This window comes from Nesoenas mayeri (assembly GCF_963082525.1).
Source record: "Nesoenas mayeri genome assembly, chromosome: 2".
Taxonomy (NCBI): domain Eukaryota; kingdom Metazoa; phylum Chordata; class Aves; order Columbiformes; family Columbidae; genus Nesoenas; species Nesoenas mayeri.
Window position 1 is genome coordinate 163,187,436 of NC_137543.1, and position 23,243 is coordinate 163,210,678.

The 23,243-nt window shown below is 51.5% G+C and overlaps 2 protein-coding genes across 2 annotated transcripts in view; one reads left to right on the plus strand and one right to left on the minus strand.

Annotated features, from left to right (window-relative positions):
* Positions 1-213: 213 nt before the first annotated feature.
* LOC308053390 (death domain-containing membrane protein NRADD-like) lies at positions 214-3,729 on the plus strand (the record flags this gene model as incomplete). The annotated part of the gene is made up of 5 exons (XM_080364240.1): positions 214-900; positions 1,775-1,853; positions 1,949-2,123; positions 2,199-2,344; positions 3,578-3,729. The coding sequence occupies exons 1-5, from the start codon at positions 775-777 to the stop codon at positions 3,727-3,729; spliced, it is 678 nt and encodes a 225-aa protein (XP_080220366.1). The 5' UTR covers positions 214-774.
* Positions 3,730-5,982: 2,253 nt separating this feature from the next.
* Positions 5,983-23,243, minus strand: part of SETD2 (SET domain containing 2, histone lysine methyltransferase) — a 53,295-nt gene continuing 36,034 nt past the window's right edge. The window contains 10 exon segments of the mRNA XM_080340758.1: positions 5,983-6,149; positions 6,704-6,805; positions 7,047-7,127; positions 12,198-12,309; positions 14,312-14,451; positions 15,729-15,863; positions 16,736-17,004; positions 17,007-17,410; positions 21,023-21,203; positions 21,956-22,004. Coding sequence (XP_080196884.1) covers positions 5,988-6,149; positions 6,704-6,805; positions 7,047-7,127; positions 12,198-12,309; positions 14,312-14,451; positions 15,729-15,863; positions 16,736-17,004; positions 17,007-17,410; positions 21,023-21,203; positions 21,956-22,004 — 1,635 coding nt within the window. The 3' untranslated portion in view covers positions 5,983-5,987.

Here is a 23,243-nt window from a genome sequence, read left to right on the forward strand (position 1 = left end):
CACCAGGGTGCTGCTGAGACCCTGCACCCATGCTGGGGTCCCACGGCAGCATCCTGCACCCACCTGGGGTGTGGCACCCACCCCGGGATCCTGCACCCACCCTGATGCTGCACCCATTCTGGGGTTCTGCACCTACTTTGGGGTTCTGCACCCACTCCGGGATCCTGCACCCATGCTGAGACCCAGCACTCACACCAAGACCCTGCAGCCATGCTGGGGTCCCACGCCAGCATCCTGCACCCACTCCGGGGTGCTGCACCCCCCCAGTTCGAGGTCAATAAAGCCGCTTCTCCCACTTCCAGCCTCTTTTGTCCCCGGGACAGGCCGTGGGAATGCGGCGGGGGGGGGGCACACGGTCACCTCGGTCCCCCAGCGTGCCCGCTCCCAGTTCGGGCCAGTCCGGTCCCAGTCGGGCGGCTCCGCAGCGAGACCCGAACCGGCGACCGACAGAGCCGAGTCCCACCCGAAGCGGACCCGAGCCCCGCCGAGCCCGGAGGGGCGTGGCTACGCGCGGAGCCCCGCCCCGTCCCGCCGCTCGCAGCCAATGGCGAAGCGCCCCGCCCTGCCCAGCCCGGGGCGAGCCGCGCCCAGCCCGGCCGAGGCGGATCGGAACGAGCCGAGCGGAGCCGAGCGGAGCCGGATCGGGCCGAGCGGACCCGAACTGGAGCGGAACCGGAGCGGAACCGGAGCGGTTCGGAAGGGATCGGAGGATCTCGGAGCGGTTCGGCTCGGCTCGGAGCGGGCGGGTCCCGGGGCCGGGCCGGGGTCTCCGCGATGCGGCGGGGCCGCCCGGGACTGCGGGTCCCGGGGCTGCGGGTCCCGGCGCTGCCGCCGCCGCTGCTGCTGCTGCTGCTGCTGCTGCTCTGCCCGGTGCGGGACGGGACCGGGACGGCGACGGGGGTGGGACGGGGGTGGGACGGGGCCGGGAGCGGGTCGGGTCTCCCCGCCGCTCCGCGCCCGCCGGGCCGCCCGTTCCCCGCGGGGCTCCCGGTCACCTCCCCGCGCTTCGCCTTATTTTATTGCTTTTGTTTTGTTTTACTTTGGCTTATTTGGGTTCATTTTGGTTTATTTTATTTCCTTTATTTATTTTTTTTTACATTTAATTTTATTCCATTTTTTTTGTTTTCTTTTACTTCTTTTTTTTTCACTTTTTCCCCTTTATTTCACTTTATTTCACTATATTTTCGTTTCATTTCACCTCATTTCATTTCACCTCATTTCTCATTGTTTCATTTCTTTTCACTTCAACGTATTTTATTTCACGTTTATTTTCCATTTGATTATTTACTTTTTAATTTTCGTTTGGGTTTTGGTTTTTTTTTTCAAATTTATTTTCGTTTTGGGGGGTTGGGCTTTTTTTTTTTTAATTCTTTTTCTTCTTTTTTTCTTCTTTTTTTCTTCTTTTTTTCTTCTTCTTTTCTTCTTCTTTTCTTCTTTATTTCTTCTTCTTTTCTTCTTTATTTCTTCTTTTCTTCTTTATTTCTTCTTCTTTTCTTCCTTTTTTCTTCTTCCCATCCATTACTTTTTCATCCCTATTGTATTTAACCCTCCTGGGGCACAATCAGTGCTGACCCCCCCACACCCCCCCAATTACCCCAACTGGGGGTAACTGCAGTCATTGGGAAGATGAACCCCCCACACCCCCAGGGTGCTGCAGCCCCCAAACCACCCCCCACCGCGGTGTGTTGGGGACATGATGGGACTTCAATGGGGACACTTGGGGGGGGTCCTGTGCACAATCAAGTGGGGAAACTGAGGCCGGTTGTGCCCACAGGTGCCGGGGTGTTCCGGGGGGTGCCGCACCCCCTGTCCCCCCACTGTCACCGAGCCCTGCGGCCACACGGACACCCACAGTGAGTACACCCCCCCAACCCCTCCCAGCGGGGAAACTGAGGCACAGCTTGGGGCTGCCGTAACCCTGCGGGGGAACCTCCCGTTGTCCCCACAGCCCCACCGTGCACCGACCCCCCCGGGGCGCCGGTGACAACAGGGGACGCGTCACCCGCCACCCCCAAATTCGCGTCGCCGCCTCCCGAGGCCACCGGCAGGGACATCATCCCGGTGTACTGCTCGCTCCTGGCCGCCGTGGTGGTGGGACTCCTGGCCTACGTGGCCTTCAAGTGGTATGTTCTGGGGGGGGCGCGGGGCGTGGGGACACCCCGGTGACACGGCGGTGACGCCGCGCGGCCCCGCGGCAGCTGGCACACGTGCAGGCAGAAGCAGCAGCTGGCCAAGGCGCGGGCAGGGGACGTGGGGACGTCACCCGACGGGGAGAAGCTGCAGAGTGACAGCGGGGTCTTCCTGGACACCCCCGGGCTGCAGGAGCCTCACCCGCCCGGCAAGGGTGAGCACCCAGCACCCAGCGACGGGTTTGGGGGTTCAGGGGGTGGGGGGTGGAGGGGTTTTGTCCCCTGGTGTCGCTGGGATGGGTTGGGGAGCACCCGCGGTCATGGGTGGGGGGGTTGGGGTGCATGTGCCCACAGGGAGCAACTGGATGGGGTTGGGGTGCACTAGGGAGCACCCATGTGGGGTTGGGGTGTCACCATGGCCCAAGGAGCACCTGTATGGGTTTGGGGGTGTCACCATGGCCTGGGGAGCACCCATGTGGGGTTGGGGTGTCACCATGGCCCAAGGAGCACCCGTATGGGTTTGGGGGGGTCACCATGGCCTGGGGAGCACCCATGTGGGGTTGGGGTGTCACCATGGCCCAAGGAGCACCTGTATGGGTTTGGGGGTGTCACCATGGCTCAAGGAGCACCCATATGGGTTTGGGGGTGTCACCATGGCCTGGGGAGCATCCATGTGGGGTTGGGGGGTGTCGCTGTGCTCTAGGGAGCACCCACATGGGGTTGGGGTGGCACCACAGCCTGGGGAGCACCCATGTGGGTTTGGGGGTTTTGCCGTGCTCTAGGGAGCACCCACATGGGGTTGGGGTGCTCTAGGAAGAACCCATGTGGGCTTGGGGTGTCACCATGGCCTGGGGAGCACCCATGTGGGTTTGGGGGTGTCACCATGGTCTAGGGAGCACCCACATGGAGTTGGGGTGTCACCACAGCCTGGGGAGCACCCATGTGGGTTTGGGGTGTCACTATGGCCCAAGGAGCACCCATGTGGGTTTGGGGGTGTCATCATAGTCTAGGGAGCACCCACATGGGGTTGGGGTGCTCCAGGAAGAACCCATGTGGGCTTGGGGTGTCACCATGGCCTGGGGAGCACCCATGTGGGTTTGGGGTGTCACCATGGTCTGGGGAGCACCCATATGAGGTTGGGGAGCACCTCACACCCCAAGGAACACCCACATGGTCCCCTAACCGGGGATCATCCCTACCTTGGGGTTCACCTCGGTGGGGCTGAGGAGCACCCATGCCCTGGGGAGCATCCGGATGGTTTTGGGGAGCACCCATGACCCAGGGAGCACCCAAAGGAGGGTCAGGAGGCACCTGGCTGGGGTTTGGGGAGCACCTACACCCCAAGTAGCACCCAAAGGGATGGGGGAGCACTCACACCCCCCAGGAGCTGGTGACACCTCCGGTGAAGACTCAGGGTGTCACCCCTGACCCGCCCATCCCCACCCCAGCCCCCCACCCCCAGGGCCACCCCCTCGGCGCGGTGTCACCGCAGCGGCAGGAGGAGCTGGAGCGGCTGCTGGAGTCCGGGGGGACACGGGGACATCAGCTGCACCCCGTGACCACGGGTCCCCAAGGCTCGGACGTCACCTCTGCTGTGTGACCCCGGGTCCCCAAGGCTTTGGGGACACAGGAACACCGGGACGCGGGTGCCGGGTGGTTCTCGCTTTTTCCTGCCAATGATGCTGTTTCTTTTTTAAGTGGGTTTTGTACTTTTTTAGGGGTGTCGGGGTGGGTGACAGAGGGTGGGACACGGGGGACGCGGCTGGTCCCTGGGTGGGTGCATTAAACGTGTCACTTGTGTGTCACCAAGACGTGTGTCCTCAGGTGTCCTTGCGTCCCCAAGCGCACATCCCCAAGGTGCGTGTGTTCAGGTGTCCGTGTGTCCCCAGGATGTGTCCTTGGGTGTCCGTGTGTCCCCTCAGCGATGTGTGTCATCAGGTGTCCATGTGTCCCTGGGATGTGGGTCCCCACGTGTCCGTGTGTCTCCAGTATGTGTCTTTGGGTGTTTGTCTGTCCCCGCAAGTGTGTCTGTGTGTCCTCTGGGGCCCATGTGTCCCCAAGACGTGTCTTTGGGTGTCCGTGTGTTCCCTCAGCCACATGTCACCATGATGCGTGTCCCTGGGATGTGTCCCCAGGTGTCCGTGTGTCCCCAAAGCATGTGCTCCCAGGATGTGTGTCCTCAGGTGTCCACGTGTCCCCTCAACCACGCGTCCCCATGATGCGTGTCCTTATGTGTCTGTGTGTCCCCACGATGGCATCCTTGGGCGTCCATGTGTCCCCACTAGTGTGTGTGTTTGTCCCCAGTATGAGTGTCCTCAGGGGTCCACGTGTCCCTGGGATGTCTGTCCCCATGTGTCCGTGTGTCCCCACGTGTCCATGTGTCCCCAAGTGCATGTCCCCAGGATGTGTGTCCGTGTGTCCCTCAGCCATAAGGACAGTGGGGGAGGTGGGTGGCCCTGGGTGGGGGTGACACCAAAGAGCCATTTTAACCCCCCAAACACAGGCGGGCACCCACAGGCTGAGCCGCTTCACCCCGAAACCTCTTCCTGGTGTTGATTTTTTGTCATTTTTCTTTTATTTGTTTTTTTTTGTTTGTTTGTTTTTTTTAATTTTTTTTTTTTACATAAAAAGTTCCGTAAAAATTGGATAAAGTAAAATGATTTAAGCAGTAAAATCAATCTTATCAACATGGCGCGAGGCCCGCCAGAAACCCGGGGGCAGCCCCGCTCCGCAGTATTTACATGAAAACGGATTAAACCTCGCGGAACCCAAAAAATAAAACCAAGGAAACAACCGGAAACAACAGAAAAATAACCCCAAAACTATCATTACAAAGTGTTCCCGTGGGATGGGCTCGGCTTGGGCTAAAAGCGGGAGAACAAAACAAAACGAAACAAAACCAAAAATTATCAATATATTCACATATACGTTAAAATATAATACAGAGCTTGGTGACGCACGGGGTGCGTCTGACAGCACCGCCGGGGTTGAGGAGCCAGAAAAAGCCCGGCTTAGCAAAACCTGGCTTAGTAAAACCTGGTTTAGCAAAGCCTGGCTTAGCAAAACCTGGCTTAATAAAACCCAGCTTTGTAAAACCTGGTTTAGCAAAGCCTGGCTTAGCAAAACCCGGCTTAGTAAAACCTAGTTTAGCAAAGCCTGGCTTAGCAAAGCTTGGCTTAGCAAAACCTGGCTTAATAAAACCCGGCTTTGTAAAACCTGGTTTAGCAAAGCCAGGCTTAGCAAAACCTGGTTTAGCAAAACCCGGTTTAGTAAAACCTGTTTTAGCAAAGCCGGGCTTAGCAAAGCTGGGCTTAGCAAAACCTGGTTTAGAAAAGCCGGGCTTAGCAAAGCCTGGCTTAGCAAAACCTGGCTTAATAAAACCCAGCTTTGTAAAACCTGGTTTAGCAAAGCCAGGCTTAGCAAAACCTGGTTTAGCAAAACCTGGTTTAGTAAAACCTGTTTTAGCAAAGCCGGGCTTAGCAAAGCTGGGCTTAGCAAAGCCTGGCTTAGCAAAACCCGGTTTAGCAAAACCCAGCTTAACGAAGCCCAATAATAAAGCTGGCTTAATAAAACTCAGCTTTGTAAAACCTGTTTTAGCAAAGCCTGGTTTAGCAAAGCTGGGCTTAGCAAAGCCTGGCTTAGCAAAACCCGGTTTAGCAAAACCTAGCTTAACGAAGCCCAATTTTCTCTTCGTGTCGCCCCCGGCAGCACAAACCGCCTCACGCTGTAGGGAACAGAAGTTTCTCTTCTTTTTTTTTTTTCTTCTTTTGAAAAAATAATAATAATAATAATAATTAATAATAATAAATTCACAGGTTGGTGGCGGCAAAGGGCGATTCCTGGTGGATCCGGGGGGGGTCACTCCAGGTCCGTGTCCTCTTTGGGTTTGTAGATGGCCCCGAATTTCTGCATGTATTTCTTGATGTATTCCTTGGTCTTGTGCTTGACGTTCTCGTTGCACTCCAGATCCTCCGGGTTCTTGCAGTATTTCAGCTCCTTGTTCATGACGCCGTGGGTCAGCTGTGGGGCGGGAGTATCACCCGTTATCCCAAATCATCCCAGTCTTGATTCCCCAGGATACTTGGCTATTACCCCCCAAACACTAGCTGTTATTCCCCAAATATCCCCAAAACATTTGGTATTATTCCTTAAACTATTTCGCTACTATTCTCCAAATATTCCCCTAATATTTGCTATTATCCCCCAACTATTCCCCAAGATATTTTGCTACAATTCCCCAAATATTTCCTATTATTCCCCAACTACTCCCCACAAGGGTTTTTTCTATTATTCCCCAAATATCCGGTATTATTGCCAAAATATTTCCTATTATTCCCAAATATTCCCTATCACTCCTTACACTATTTGGTGGTTACTCCCCAAATATTCCCTAATATTCACTAAACATTTTCTATTATTCCCCAAATATTCCCCAACTATTCCCCGAGCGATTTTACTATTATTCCCCAAACATTTCTTATTATTCCCCAAATATTCTCCAAACTTTCCCCAAATATCTGCTCTCATTCCCCCCATTTTTCCCCATCGTCCCCCCCGTTTCCCGTCACCGTCACCTTGCGCGCCAGGTGTTTGAAGTCCTCGGTGGTGGTGATGCGCCCCACCTTGCAGTCGGGTTTGCGATAGGGGTTCAGGCACTGCACGATGAACTGCGACATCTGCGCCGGGGACACCGACCCGCGTCACTAACCCGCCTCGTTGTCACCCCCGTCCCCTCCCCGGGCGGGTGACACGTCCCCAAGGGGCCACCTCCGCGTCCCCGGCACCCCGGGGTGGAGCCGCCTCCTCGCAGAGGGATCGTCCACCCCGGGTGGTGTCACTGGGGTGGGACGGTGACGCTTCCGCCGCCCTGGGGACGTTGGGGACATTGGGGACACTGGGGACATTGGGGACACCAACCTCTTTCCTGAACACCTCCTTGCTCTTCTTGGCCAGCTCGCTGGACGTGTCGGCTTCGGCCGTCTTGGCTTTCTTGGAAGACTGGGAATGAAAGGGAATAAATGGGAAATGAAAGGGAATAAAAGGAAATGAAAGGGAATAAAAGGAAATGAAAGGGAATAAAAGGGAAAGAAAAGGGAATCAAAGGAAGTAAAGGGGAATCAAAGGAAATTATATGAAAGGAAAATAAAGGGAATGACAAGAAATGAAAAGGAATAAAACGAAATGGAAGGGCATATAAGGAAGTAAAAGAGAGTGAAAGGAAATGAAAGGGAATAAAAGGGAATGAAAGGGAATAAAAGGGAAAGAAAAGGGAATCAAAGGGAATGAAGGGAAATAAAAGGGAATCAAAGGAAATAAAGGGGAATCAAAGGAAATTGTATGAAAGGAAAATAAAGGGAATGAAAAGAAATGAAAGGGAATAAAAGGAAACAGAAGGAAATGAAAGGGAATAAAAGGAAATGAAAGGGGATAAAAGGGAAAGAAAAGGGAATAAAAGGAAATGAAAGGGAATGAAGGGAAATAAAAGGGAATCAAAGGAAATAAAGGGGAATCAAAGGAAATTACATGAAAGGAAAATAAAGGGAATGAAAAGAAATGAAAGGGAATAAAAGGAAACAGAAGGAAATGAAAGGGAGTAAAAGGAAGTAAAAGAGAGTGAAAGGAAATGAAAGGGAATAAAAGGGAATGAAAAGAAATGAAAGGGAATGAAACGGAATAAAAGGAAATGAAGGGAAATAAAAGGGAATCAAAGGAAATAAAGAGGAATCAAAGGAAATTATATAAAAGGAAAATAAAGGGAATGAAAAGAAATGAAAGGGAATAAAAGGAAATGAAAGGGAATATAACGAAATGAAAGGGAATAAAAGGGAAAGAAAAGGGAATAAAAGGAAATGAAAGGGAATGAAGGGAAATAAAAGGGAATCAAAGGAAATAAAGGGGAATCAAAGGAAATTATATAAAAGGAAAATAAAGGGAATGAAAAGAAATGAAAGGGAATAAAAGGAAATGAAAGGGAATATAAGGAAGTAAAAGAGAGTGAAAGGAAATGAAAGGGAACGAAACGGAATAAAAGGAAATGAAGGGAAATAAAAGGAAATCAAAGGAAATAAAGGGGAATCAAAGGAAATTATATAAAAGGAAAATAAAGGGAATAAAAGGAAACAGAAGGAAATGAAAGGGATTATAAGGAAGTAAAAGAGAGTGAAAGGAAATGAAAGGGAATGAAAGGAAATGAAAGGGAATGAAACAGAATAAAAGGAAATGAAGGGAAATAAAAGGGAATCAAAGGAAATTATAGAAAATGAAGTGAAAGGAAATAAAAGGGAATAAAATTGAATAAAAGGAAAGGGAATAAAAGGAAATTGAAGGAAATTAAAGGGAATAAAAGGAAGTAAAAGGGAATCAAAGGAAATAAAGGGGAATCAAAGGAAATTATATAAAATAAACGAAAGAGAATAAAAGGAAATAGAAGGAAATGAAAGGGAATAAAAGGGAATGAAAGGGAATAAAGGGAAATAAAAGGAAATGAAAGAAAATAAAACGCAATTAAAGGGAATAAAAGGCTGTGAGATGGTGCCTGGGACTGTCCCTATCCCTGTCCCCACCTTGGGGACATCTCTCCTGCCCCACAGCCAGGGGGGCCCAGTCAGCTTCCCAGTTAATCCTGGTGCACCTCCCAGTTAGTCCTGGTGCTCTTCCCAGTTAATCCTGGTGCGCCTCCCAGTTAGTCCTGGTGCTCTTCCCAGTTAGTCCTGGTGCGCCTCCCAGTTAGTCCTGGTGCTCTTCCCAGTTTAGTCCTGGTGCTCTTCCCAGTTAATCCTGGTGCGCCTCCCACTTAGTCCTGGTGTGTTTCCCAAGCCAGGCGTGCTTCCCAGTTTGGTCCCAGTTTGCTGCCCAGCCCAGCACTGGTATGGTCCTCACTGGCAGCATTCCCAGTACAGTCCCGTCCTGATCCCAGTCTACTTCCCAGCCTAATCCCAGTCCACTTCCCAGCCCAGTCCCAGCACATTTCCCAGTATGATCCCAGCACTCTTCCCAGTTTGATCCCAGTCCACTTCCCAGCCTGACCCCAGTCCAATCGCCATCTGATCCCAGTCCACATCCCAGTCGCAGTCCCCTTCCCAGTTTGATCCCCGTCCTCCATTGGCGAGTCGGGCCAGTTTTTGGGGGGGTTATTACCTTTTCTGGGGAGGAGCGAGAAGCAAAGCAGCTGATCATCCCCTTCCCACCCAATTATCATTACGTTAAAGCCTAACGATGATTTTAAGGGACAAACCCACCCCAGCCTGGGGGGCACAATCCTGACCCTGCTCTGGGGGCTGTTTGAGCAAAACTCCTTTGTTCAGCCCATGAATTTTAGATCAGAATTTGTGCCTGTTCTCCTGGGTATCACCCCCAAATTAATTTTAAAGAAGAGATTTTTTTACAAGTATTTAACAGTGAAACAAGCAGGATCCAGCCCAACCCTTTCTAAGCCCTGAGGCTGGAGGGCAAAACTGCAAAATCCCGTTAAGCCGGAGCTTAAATCACAAGTTTTATTGCCCAGGGCTGTCCCGCACATCAAAGCTCAGGGACCGACATCAAAAAGCCAGTGAGGGGTCCCTGCGGCGTCACCAGCCCCATCACCTTCCGTCCCCATCGCCCCCACACACCCCAATTCTATTAATTCCCCACAAGGGCTTATTTTCTATGTGGGTCATTTCATTTAGCCCTCGAGGGATTAATTAAAATATAAGTTATCATGAGCGCTAATTAGGTCGCTTCACCAGATGCGTTTGGGGCTTGCGGGAAAGCGCCGCAAAGGTTCAATAAAGATGTGAGTAAATAAACGCGAAGTAAAGGCAAAAATAAAGCCCAGCGTGGTTGGATTAAGGCTGGGATTAAATGTGCAAGATGCGGAAAGGCTCCACGGTGGACCCGGCACAATGGTGGGAAGCGCCGGGGTGATGTGGAAAAGGCAAATGGCGTTTTTTGGGGATGGAGGAGAAACCAAACCTGCTATTGCTGAGTCAGATGGGAAAAGCAGGAGCAAAATTCTGCTATTCCCATCTATCAGCCTCCAAGTTTTACGCAAAAACCCCTGCAGAGGGGAGGTGGCGATGGAGAGGCTGGAAAAGGTGGTTTTGGGGGGGGAAAAGCAGCTTGGGATGCAGAGCAAGAGGCCAAATTTAGCAGGGAATACAGAAGAGGAACCGACAGGCAGAGACACAAACATCCTGTGCGATAAACCCGCTGTTTTTCCACCTTAAAAAGATGTAAAAGCTTCAGCATCCAGCCCCGCGGCATCGCCGGCCTCACCGAGCCGCCCTCTCACGGATCTTCCTTTCCCAAGGGCGAAAAACAGGCTTTAAAACATGTTTTAAAGGGAACCAGCGAGCGCGGTTTCATGTGCCTCTTGTGCCTTTCCATCAAAATTATCGGTGGCGTGCGAGCCCGGCCGGCGCTGCCACCAGCCGCGGGGACACCGGCTCCGCGGGGACCCAGGAGGGAGCGGATGATGCTCAGGAAGGCGTTGAGATGGAAATAAAGCAGCCCGGGCCCCAGGAATAGCAGCGGCAGCTGTTGGGATGCCGGGGGGTCAAATCCCTTGTGGAAAAGGTGTGGGGTGGGGAAAAGAAAAACCATGTAAGGAATGTGGTTGGGATTTCGGGGCGGGAACGGCGCGGCGGGGGCGGCGAGCGAGCGGCGGGCACCAGGGGAGTCCCTGTTGTTTCCACCACTGGGAAGAAGCCAAACTTGAGAAGATTTAAAGCTCTGAACTGCATTGTCATAAGGTCAGGCAAAGGGGTTAATATAGGATGGTTTGGGATAAGTTTTGCACCTGAAAATTGGGATTTTGGGGGTCATGAAGCCCCTGGAGCGTCGTCCTAAATCCTCGGCACTGTTTTTAGTCCAAAGGTTTGGAATCTGCACTTGAAAAACCAGCAGCTTTCCTTGTGGGTAATGCTGAGACCCCCAAAATCCCATAAGAAAAAGACTCCCAAGCCATAAAGCACCAATAAAACTGTAAAAGCCCGACTTTCTTCTCCCCGCGTTTTTCCCGTCAATGTTCCCCAATATCTCCCACTAAGGTTCAGCTTGTACAGCCAGGGCAGCAAATCCCTCCGTGGGGACACAGTTTATGGCTATTCCATATTAATAAAACCTCACCTGAACGTGATAAATAAATTGATAAATCAAATGAGAAATAGCTAAATGGATAAATAGGTTCTCGTGGCTCGCTTTCCAAGCTGATATCCTTCAAGAACAATGTGCAAGCCGAACCCAAGTGCAGATAAAGCGGGACCGACGCCAGGGGCGAACCCTTCCCAGCAAAGCAAAATGTGCTGGAGAAACCAGCAAATTCGGGATATTTGTTGTTCTTTCCCAATCCTGATCCCGACCCAGGGCCAAAATATCATGTAAAACACTTTTCTGGATTCCTCCTCCTCGGCCTCATTTGCTAATTAACTTTTTTTCTTACAGGGAGGGAAACATTTGCAAATGATGTAGTTTAAGCGAACTCTCCAGGAATTCCAAGGGACTCGGAGGCGTTTCGGGGGCTGGGTTAACCCTTGGGATCCCAGTAGGATGTTCCTGCGGGTGTAAGACGGACGGCGCCTTTGGTACCTCCAGCAAAGTCAGCGCTGGGTCTGCGGATATCACCCCAACATCGACACAATCGCTCCCCGAGCGTTAGAACCCAACAAACCTTTGCTCCCACGGCTCTTTTTTTGGCCAGTTTTAAGGTGACGTTGCAGGGCGTCCAGGGCGGGACATCAGAACCCCACGTGCTCACCCAAACCCAAGAGCAAAGGAGCATCAGGGTCTCTACCCAACCCAGAAGGACAAGAAGATAAAAGCACCACGTAAATCTCTGTTTGAGTATTTGTCACCAAGAGAAAACCCGGTGGCGGGATGGAGAAGCTGCTCCTTGACGGCCACAGGGCAGCAGGTATTGCAGAGTGGCAAGGAAAGAACAACTTAACTCCCTTAATCCCAGTGGTACAGTCGCTATGGCTGATCTCGGGTCACTTCTGTCACTCTGTCACCCCCCCAAGTCCATAGCGAACCCAACAGCAGCCCCTGTGCCATGAATGCCAAGTTTTCCCTCGCCGACCCTGCGCTTACCTTCATGGGGTTCTCATCGTACGTTGGGGTCCCCAGGTCCATCTCGGCTTCGTGTTCCAGGCTGGCGTCATCCCCCGGGCTGTCCCAGGTCGGAGGGTCCCACTGGGTTTGCCTGGAGGAAGACAGATGGACAGACAGACCATCAGCCTTTTGACAACAACGGGTACCTGACAGTCCCATGAAGTGGGACATCTGGTCTCCATCGGTCATCGGAACTCTTTAATGCGGCCCTATCTTGCTGTTAATGTTGAGTTTGAGAGGGCTGTGAGTTGGAGAAGGCTCGAACCAAGCGAGAAGGACTTAAAAAAGGGAATTGACGCAATTTTCTATCACTGGTGACAATGTGGGGTGAAGGGAAGTTTGTGGCAGGTGTGAAATAAAGAAGGTGGGTGATTCTGGCGCGGCAAGATGGGAGATGCTGCTCAAACCGAGCGTTGAGCTCCAGGTGGAAAGGACACAGCCCCAAACACTCGGGAAAAACCACAGGAGCCTGGAAGGATGGATGAGAAGATGATGCCAACTCATCCATACGCTACAAGAGGCTAAATGAAGGGTCAGAGCTCTTCTTAGCACATGAAGGAACATCTGCAGGATGAGCTGGAAGAAAACATGAGAGCCTGCTTGGGGAAGAGCCCCAGCACGTTCACACTGGGGAACGATGGGGAGAACTGGGCTGGATTTCCTCAAGGTGCGAAGGGGCCACCTGGAGGAGAAACCCTGTCCCACTTCAGGGCTTTTTACCATTCACAACACGCTGGGGGAAAACACTATTTCAAGGAGCCCCACGTGCTTCATTTTAATTCTCTAAATACTGTTGAATGTCCCTGAGCTCAGATCGCGATTAATCTGATCGTTAAGTAGAACGAAACATTAAAATAAGAAAGCGTCTCATCCTGTTGGAAGCTACAGTTAAAACAAGGATGGAAATAAACCTTCCAGCCTCTGCGCATCAAAAAAGTTCAAGATTAATTCTACGCAATTAGTGGCTTCTCGTGTAGCTGCAGAAGATGCACGGAGTGTTCCCAAGGGGGAACACTCACTTGGGTTTCCTGGTCTCATTGCAGGGCTTAAAAACCACAACACAAATCACAAATCCCCACCTGACCCCTTTTTCCTTTAATTCCTGAGGTTTTAGGGTCTCCTGCTCTGCTGCTGGTGCAACTCTTGATGTGTAAGGTGGTAGGACGGAGTCCAACAGACTGAAACGATGGGTTGATGCAGAGAAATGTCTGCGAGGAACAGTAACTAATGCCAAGACACTCAGGACTCGTAAGAAAATACTGAGGCTTAACCCTTTCGAGGGGTGAATCCACATACAGACCTCACATGGAGTAGGAAATCGAAAGAAATTCTCTTCAGAAGCCTAAAATTTGAGCTAAGTTCACAGGTATTGATCCAAAAACCTGGGACCTCCCAAAACTGATCGCGAAGCTGGGGGGAAAACGCTGGGAAATTCTATTTCTTGCTCCAGAACAGATCGAAGGTTTGAAGGTGGAAAAAAAAGGAGGGTGAGAAGACAAACCCTTTGATTTTAGAGAACAAACCCGCACGCTGATCCCTGTGCCCCCCAAGGCCTGTTCACGCAGGACACGCACACAACGCTCACGTGTTCAATAACCCGGGTTATTCACGGCAAGGTCTCCACCTGTTCATTCTGCCATTTCAGCACCATGTGGGGCTCCTCGGGGGCTGGCAGAGCAATGGAAACTAAAGAAGATGCCAAAAGAACTAAATCCACCTTGCCCGAGATGCTGGGGAGAAAGATGTTGCTTTGGTGGGATTCTTTTTTAGGGGGGAGCTCCTTACCATACTCTGTTACAACTCAATACATGGTTGGAGTCTTCGTCTATAAGGAAATAATTTGCTATCGTTCTGCTCCAAAAAAAAGGAGCTTTATCCCAAGGACACATTTATGGGTGTGAAGAAAAGGTCTGGAGCAATCTCAGCCTCCCAGCAGCACCTCGTCAGGAGTTTTGCGGTGCCTAACGGTTGAATATCTATTTCTTTTGCACCCAGTTCCTTTGTTTGAGCTCCCAAACTCCAACCCTGAAGCCGTGACCATGCTCACCTCGTTCCCCTGCTCATTAACACTCTCACCTCGTTAGCACGCTCACCTCGTCACCACATGGTAGTAGTAGATCTTCCCCTCTGGATCTCGAGCTGTTTTCCAGTTGGGTGGGAGGACGATGGTTTTGGGTTTTGGAGGGGATGGTGGAGGCAAGTCCAGGAGGTTATTGGTCACCACAAGCTCTGGCTGCAAACACCACAAAAAGGGGGAAAAGAAAGACGTGAGGATGGTCAGAGCAGCCCTGACAGCTCTTACCCCGACAACAACGACTTTGTTGAAGGTAAAACTTAAAACCAACTTTAGCGTTGGCTTAAGAAGGGACCTGGACAATGTCTTTCCCTTGCTCTGCATCAAATACCCCAAGCACGCACTTGAGAACATCCCAAGTTTGTAATATGGCTACTTGGCTTCTGATGAAGGGGTTTTGGCGGTCAAAGTGGCTCATGGAGTTCCCACGTGCCCACCCAGGACTTCTCGGATGGTCCGGCGGAAAGTCTGAACACAGATCTGGGCTCAAAACCCCCCAACAAAGTGTGTCTGATGCCCACAGCCTGGAGATCAGCATCCCAAAGGGTGACACACGGAAAACTCCTCCGGCTGGTAAGGAATCACACAGAATCACAGACGGTTGGGTTGAAGGTCCCTCTGTAGATCCCCCAGCCCACCTGCTCATGCAGGATCACCAGAGCAGATCATACAGGGTCACAGAGCAGATCACACAGGGTCACAGAGCAGATCACACAGGGTCACCAAAGCAGATCACACAGGTCAATCCAGGTGAGTTTGAATGTCCCAGAACAGGAGACTCCACAGCCGCTCTGGGCAGCCTGGGCCAGGCTCTGGCACCTCCCAGCAAACAAGTTTCTGCTCATGTTCAGATGGAGCCTCCTGTGTTCCAGTCTGTGCCCGTTGCCCCTCACCCTGGCGCTGGGCACCACTGAACAGAGTCTGGTCCATCCTCTGACACCCACCCTGAGACATTGATTCATTGATCACATCCCTCTCAGCTTGTCCAGCTCAACAGCCCCAGCTCTCTCAGTCTCCTCATCACAAAGATGCTCCAGACCTCTCAGCATCTTCATGTCCCTCCCTGGACTCTCTCCAGTAATTCCTCGTCCTTCTTGACCTGGGGAGCCCAGAACTGGACCCACAACTGCAGATATGGCCCCACCAGGGTAGAGCAGAGGGGGAGGAACCTCCCTGACCTGACTCTTCCTCACGCACCCCAGGTCCCATTGGCCTCTTGTCCACATGGGCCCATTGCTCCTCAACACATCCGCAGCATCCAGAAACCACGAGGAACCACGCAAACCCAAAGCAGACGTCCACAAACACTCCTCGTCCCTTCTTAGGGACACGGTTTAGTGCTACATTTAGGTGATGGTTGGACTCGATGACCTTAAGGGTCTCTTCCAATCAAAATGATTGTGTGATTTCACGATTCTGCCTCACGAAAGCTTTACCTGCTGGATGGGCTGCGGCTGCCCGGCCGCCACGATGGTGGTCACGGCCGTCGGGGGCTGCACGATGACTCCCTGCGGATGAGCCGTGTAGATCTGCTGGCTCTGGATGTACTGGAGACTTGGTTGTGCATAACTCTGAAACGGAGCACGGGGAATCACAAATGAGCTTGATTTACCAAAAAACCCCACTTTTCTGGAGGACAAAGCACAGCTTCTCTTAGTGGGGTTAAAGTAGAGGAGGCAAGAAGAGGTTAACGGTCCTCAGGGAGTAGAGGAATGTAAAATCCAAACAAAATAGCAATAACCAGTGACTGAGGTGGAGTTCAAGCAAACATTCATATAAAATTGGCCAGTTTGCCATCCCAGCAGTGGTACAATTGCCTACGTCTTGATTTTGGGAAGAACGGGGCATCGGGAAGGCACTGAACGCCAATACCCTTGTGAAGGAAGATAAAATAGGAGACAGAACTTCAGCGTGGTCATTTGCAGCTCAAGGCTGAGCCTGATGGAAAGGGACGTGTCATTTAGAGAAAACAGATGAAGAAGGTTGATCTGTTGGGTTTTTTTGGTTGGTTTAAGTCATACCAGAGCTGTTTAAGTCACACAAGAGCTACCAGCTGCTTCCAAAAGTCAAGGGAAGGCGAGCTCACACCTCCAGGTTTTACTGCGGAAGCTTTTACCCAGAAATATCTGTTCACCAGAACCAACAACCAAAAAAACCACCATAACTTTCATGAGCAGGTTAAAAATAGTCTCTGTCAACTCCCACTTGACCCCAACAACTACAATAAATGGCGTTTGTACATGGAAATCACCCCGTGTAAATGTGCTTTTCTCAGACTCTTGAGTGGAAGAGGTTTAATATTAGAAAAATATTAATCTTAGAAAAATATTAAGAATGTTAGTATTAAGAACACCAGCAAAGTGTGAGCAAATAAAGTGTACCAGGCCGGAACGTTTTGTTTTGTGGGTGTTTCACGCCACGCTGCGCTCGAAATAAAAACTACCTGGACAATCGGCGGGGTCGTCTGCGAGTAGGGGGACGTCACACCGTACACCGTCTGACAGGTCTGTCCTTGGTAATAAATGGCCGGTTGGGACTGTGCGGGCGAGTACTGCTGTGGAACGGCCACGGGCTGCTGGGCCGAGTCCCACACGCCGTAGCTCTGGCTCTGCACCGCTCCCGCCGTAGCCACGGGCAGGACGGCCACGTTGGCTTCCTGATGGACCACAGCGTCGCTTTGCGCTACATACTGCGGGGTTGTCACCTCCATGGGGTTGCTACATGTTGGACGACGGGTACCGGCTGAGGAGTAGTTAAGGTGGGTTCTACCGTGTGCCCGACCAAAGTCTGCGGGTGCTCGTAGGGCGCCGGCGAGCACATGGAGTCCATGGTGGGGGTGGGCAGCAGCACCTTGCCGGCGTTGGGGTTGCTGGGGTCTACGTAGGCTTGCATGGGGTAGCCGGGCGGGTAGCCGATGAAGCTGTGGTGGGACGCGCCGTAGCCCATGGAGTCGTAGGGCAAGGGGGACGTCATCCCCAGGTTTTGGAGCTGCTGTTGTTGTTTCTGGGCTTCGCGCTGGGCCACTTCTTGCTCAAAGAGCTTCCTGCGCTCTTCCGTGGAGAGCTTGTTGCGGTCCTTGAGGCGGACTTTCTTCTTGGAAGATGCTGGTGTGTCATACCTGGGAGAGAAAGGAAAGAAAAGGAAAGAAAGGAAGAGAGGAGAGAGAAGAGAGGAAAGGAAAGGAAGGGAAGGGAAGGGAAGGGAAGGGAAGGGAAGGGAAGGGAAGGGAAGGGAAGGGAAGGGAAGGGAAGGGAAGGGAAGGGAAGGGAAGGGAAGGGAAGGGAAGGGAAGGGAGAAAGAAAAGGAGGGAGATGCAGGAGAAGGAGAAGGAGGAGAAGGAGAAGGAGAAAAGGAGAAGGAGAAGGAGAAAAGGAGAAAGAGAAGGAGGAGAAGGAGAAGGAGAAGGAGAAGGAGAAGGAGGAGAAGGAGGAGAAGGAGGAGAAGGAGGAGAAGGAGGAGAAGGAGGAGGAGGAGGAGGAGGAAGAGGAGGAAGAGGAGGAGGAGGAGGAGGAGAAGGAGGAGGAGGAGGAGGAGAAGGAGAAGGAGAAGGAGAAGGAGAAGGAGAAGGAGAAGGAGAAGGAGAAGGAGAAGGAGAAGGAGAAGGAGAAGGAGAAGGAGAAGGAGAAGGAGAAGGAGAAGGAGGAGAAGGAGAAGGGAAGAAGGAAGAGCAGAGAGAGAAGGATGAGAAGAGAAAGAAAAGAGAAGAAGAGAAGAGAAGAGAAGAGAAGAGAAGAGAAGAGAAGAGAAGAGAAGAGAAGAGAAGAGAAGAGAAGAGAAGAGAAGAGAAAGAAGAGAAGAGAAGAGAAGAGGAGAAGAGAAAGAGAAAGAGAAAGAGAAAGAGAAAGAGAAAGAGAAAGAGAAAGAGAAAGAGAAAGAGAAAGAGAAAGAGAAAGAGAAAGAGAAAAGAGGGTTTGTGAGAGCTCAGAAAGCTGCAGGTCAAGGGCTCCAGCAGCCAAAGGACCACACAGACCTGGGGGGGCCCAAATGCCCAAGAGCAGCATCAGACCCTAAACTCATTCATTTGTTTTCAGCTGTTTGACCAACAGTGGCAACTCAGAGAGAGCAAAACCAGCCCCTGGTCTCGCTCAACCGGGAGCAAGGAGGCACAGGATGAGTCGAATGGTCCCACGGGATTTACCGGCCTCACGGTGGAGGGATTTCATTCTTTCATTTATAAATAAGAACTTTCAGCCCGAGACGCAGAGCAGCTGGAAGGATTTTTTTCCAAGGAGTTAAAGAAGAAATAAAATAAAATAGAATAAAAAAAGCCTAAGGACTTTGATCAGACCTCAACCATGGAAAATTGCAGATCAAAGGTGGATATTTTGAGCAGTTATGAGTGTGGTAAAACAGGGATTACAAAGAAAAATGCTTTGCAGCCCTAACAGAACGGATTCTACAAAGCATCCAGTATATTCTCTATATACGCACTTTAGGTTTGTGCGTTCGGTTTCCATATCAAAAGCACATTGCTACCAACAGACACACTTCGAGACGCCCCTCGCGTCCCAAGGATCCGTTAATGAGAACCTTATTGGCATGACGAGCTCCATTTTGATAATTAAAGTCTTTCCTGGAGAGTTTACACGAGAAGCAGCCGGCGTGAAGGGACGGGCGGAAAACCACGGGGGGGTTAGCGCAGAGCAAACCAGCGATGCTCTTCTGTTTGCTCTGCTCCTCTCTCCACCTTTTTTATTACTTTGTCTTATTAAATCCAGTATTATAGTTTTACATCTTATTTTTCATCCAGATGTTTGAAAGTTTCCCAGCACAGCTCAATCTGAGGACAAAAGTCTCCTCGTCTGGCTGATTTGCCACCCATTGTTCCCTAATTACTAAGTGACTTTAGATCTTATTTAGGAGGAACAACAGCAAACTGACTTGTTTAAAGGAAATTCCTTGGTATTCTTACTGCCTTTAACATGATCTGAAGTCTCCCTGAAACACAAGACATGTAATATTTTCCTTCTCTTAATTAAGAAGCCACGTTTGAGGGAGGAAAATGGGTATTTGGTAAGAAGCAGCGGCTGATTCATGTGCTGCCACCAGCACCTCCATTGCTCCTCTGGCTCAAAAAAACATGGTCTGAATCTATAAAAAAAGGATAAATAAGCTTTGGATGGCTGCCAGGGTCACAGCACTGAGCCAATTCTCACTTAAAATCAGCTAAAAATTACAAATACTTTCTCTTTCTGCTTGTTCCTTGAACTCAGCTCATCAAGGCAAAGAATTTGATGCTTTTGCTGGATCTCATAGACTTGGTGCCTTATTGACCTATTAGAGAGCAGTGTAGGGAAAGGGAGCTGGGGGTCCTGGGGACAGCAGGGTGACCATGAGCCAGCACTGGCCCTTGTGGCCAGGAAGCCAATGGGACCTGGGGTGGGTTAGAAGGGGGTGGTCAGTGGGTCAGAGAGGTTCTCCTGCCTCTCTGCTCTGCCCTGGGGAGACCACACCTGGAATCTTGTGTCCAGCTGTGGCCCCTCAGTTCCAGCAGGACAGGGAACTGCTGCAGAGAGTCCAGCGCAGCCACCAAGATGCTGCAGGGAGTGGAGCATCTCCCGTGTGAGGAAAGGCTGAGGGAGCTGGGGCTCTGGAGCTGGACAAGAGGACACTGAGGGGGGACTCATTGCTGGGGATCAATATGGAAAGGGGCAGTGTCAGGAGGATGGAGCCAGGCTCTGCTGGTGACAACCAGGGACAGGACAAGGGGCAATGGGTGCAAACTGGAACACAGGACGTTCCACTTGAATATGAGAAGCAACTTGTTGGGGGTGAGGGTGGCAGAGCCTGGCCCAGGCTGCCCAGGGGGTTGTGGAGTCTCCTTCTGTGCAGACATTCCAACCCGCCTGGACACCTTCCTGTGTAACCTCATCTGGGTGTTCCTGCTCCATGGGGGGATTGCACTGGATGGGCTTTCCAGGGCCCTTCAACCCCTGACATTCTGGGATTCTGTGATTCTGTGATTCTCTAGGCAACTTGTGTTTAAATATCTTCTTTTAGAAGACAGAAGTAAATTTGAAGTCCAAAATCTGCCCTTGTATCCTTCACTTGCAAAACGTCCGCAGGGGAGGTGGGAATCCATCGGGCCACCCGCAAAAAAGGAGCATAGAATCACTATAAGGTCTTTAAAACTCTTCTCAGCCACCACTCCCAATACGGTGGGGTGGATCCTACCTACCTGGACCACTTTTCTCACGCTCAACAGCTTTTGGGGAATATTCCCTTGGCCAAGGAAGTTGTTTTGTGTCAGAAATCCTCTTTGGTGTGGGTACTTCTAGCTCGTTTCAAGCTGAAGTTTAGATCAATCCCCAAGCACACTGGGGACGGGTGGAGGAGAAGGGAACGGGTTTTGGAGGACCCAGACGTTCTCTCTGTGTGAGGAGGGATCTCTAATTTCTGTGTGACAGCTGGATGTAGCTTCCCTCATCACCCATTGACCTCCCAAAATGTGCCTGAAGAACACAGTGGGGGTTATCTGGACAACAGTGTGGGTTATCTGGACAACAGTGTGGTTTATCTGAAGATGATGGTGTATGTTATCCAAGAGGAGAGGCCACCTCACACCAAGGAGCCACCAAACTCCACGCAGGGAACGTGTCTCACAAGAGAAAACTTCCTTCCTCATCCCTGGGTGTTTTCAGAGCTCACCAGGACCATTTTTCCCAGCGTTTTCACCCAGGATTACCGCAATTCTGACGCTCCCAGCCCAGCGGTTGGATCCATAACTTGCCTGTCCTCCGGCCGCTTGGTTCCCCGCTCGTACGCCGAGGACGGAGGGGACAACGAGTCTCGCCGTCTCTTCTTCTCTTTACTCTGGCTCTGCCGCTCGGGGTCCCGCTCTCTGCTCAGGACGGGGTTCTTGGGAGTGGGAGTCTGATCCTTGTGGCCGGCGGTTTCCCTCCCACGGTCGGCTGTTGGGGAAAATGGGTGAAAAAGGAGAGAATTTGTGTAAGTGAGTGTATTTCTAGCTCTCCCTTCCTCCAGTTTCAGCAGCTTCTGTTAGTGAAGAGAGTCTTGATTCAAATAAGTCATAGGTTGCACCATATCAGCCACAGGGTTACAATTCCCTTCACTCACTACTTAAATAACTCCTTTATTCACAGGAGCTGCTTTTGATGACCAGGAACACCAAGCTATGAAGGCACAACCATCTAATGGAATCATGGAATCGTTTTGGTTGGAAAAGACCCTCAAGATCATGAATTCCAACCATAACCCACCCCTGTCCCTGCCCCATGTCCTGAGAACCTCATGTCCGTCTGTCCAGCCCTCCAGGGATGGTGACTCCAGCACTGCCCTGGGCAGCCTGTTCCAATGCCCCACAGCCCTTTGGGGAAGAAATTGTTCCCACATCCAACCTCAACCTCCCCTGGCGCAACTTGAGGCCGTTTCTTTGTGTCCCTGTCTCCCCTCAGCTCCTGTTCTCCAGCTGAACCCCCAGGTCCCTCAGTCTCCATCACACTTGTGCTCCAGCCCCTCACCAGCTCCATTCCCTTCTCTCCACTCGCTCCAGCACCTCAAGGCCTCCCCAGTGCCCAGCACAGGGACGGTCACCGCCCTGGGCCTGGTGGCCACACCAGTGCTGGTACCAGCCACCTCTTGACATCCCAGATTGGGAAAATGAAGTGGTTTCATAGGAGTGAATCGATACAGGGGTACATACCACTGTTCTCCTTCTCCGCTTGGCTCTTCTTGGGGATGCGATAAACCTCCTGCAAAACAAGCCATGAGCAGGGTCAGAACTGCAGCACAAGCCCACGAGCACAACACAGCACTAATAATTCAGCAATTCACTCGTGATTTTTAATGAAAATGGGAAAAAAAAAGTCTCTTGAAGTAAAGTTCTGGTTTTAAGCAAATTATTGAGGTGCTTTCTATATATTGCCTCGGATTGCATTTCGTGTTTGAGGAGTTTATATGAGTTTTTGGGCCAAGCCCCCCATCCCATCCACGTGTACCAGCACCTGAATTTCCAGCTCTGCCAGAAAAGCGAAAAAACCTGATTTTGCAACTAAACAAGCTCCTCTCCAGGTGCAAAATTGTGCTTTACCACCTCTTAGTTTGTCCGCCCTGATGTTCCCCCAGATGCCAACCGAACCTCACTGTGCTGGGGTGTCTCAGGTCACCGATCCCTGCCAGCACCCAAAGACCTCCTGTTGTGCCCGTCCTGGTCTTCAAGGCAGTTTTAGCTAATCCTGTGAGGAGCAGGGAGTTGGATTTGATGACTTTATGGGTCACAATATCACAGAATCCCAGAGTGTGAGGGGTTGAAGGGCCCTGGAAAGCTCATCCAGTGCAATCCCCCCATGGAGCAGGAACACCCAGATGAGGTTACACAGGAAGGTGTCCAGGCGAGTTGGAATGTCTGCACAGAAGGAGACTCCACAACCCCCTGGGCAGCCTGGGCCAGGCTCTGACACCCTCACCCCAAACAAGTTGCTTCTCATATTCAAGTGGAACGTCCTGTGTTCCAGTTTGCACCCATTGCCCCTTGTCCTGTCCCTGGTTGTCACCAGCAGAGCCTGGCTCCATCCTCCTGACACTGCCCCTTTCCATATTGATCCCCAGCAATGAGTCCCCCCTCAGTGTCCTCTTGTCCAGCTCCAGAGCCCCAGCTCCCTCAGCCTTTCCTCACACGGGAGATGCTCCACTCCCTGCAGCATCTTGGTGGCTGCGCTGGACTCTGCAGCAGTTCCCTGTCCTGCTGGAACTGAGGGGCCACAGCTGGACACAAGATTCCAGGTGTGGCCTCCCCAGGGCAGAGCAGAGGGGCAGGAGAACCTCTCTGACCTACTGACCACCCCCTTCTAACCCACCCCAAGTCCCATTGGCTTCCTGGCCACAAGGGCCCAGTGCTGGCTCATGGTCATCCTTCAACTTGAGATGCTGATTCCATGATTATTGAGATATTTCAGTGAACAGCCACAGTTCCATCATGCTGGAGAAATAGA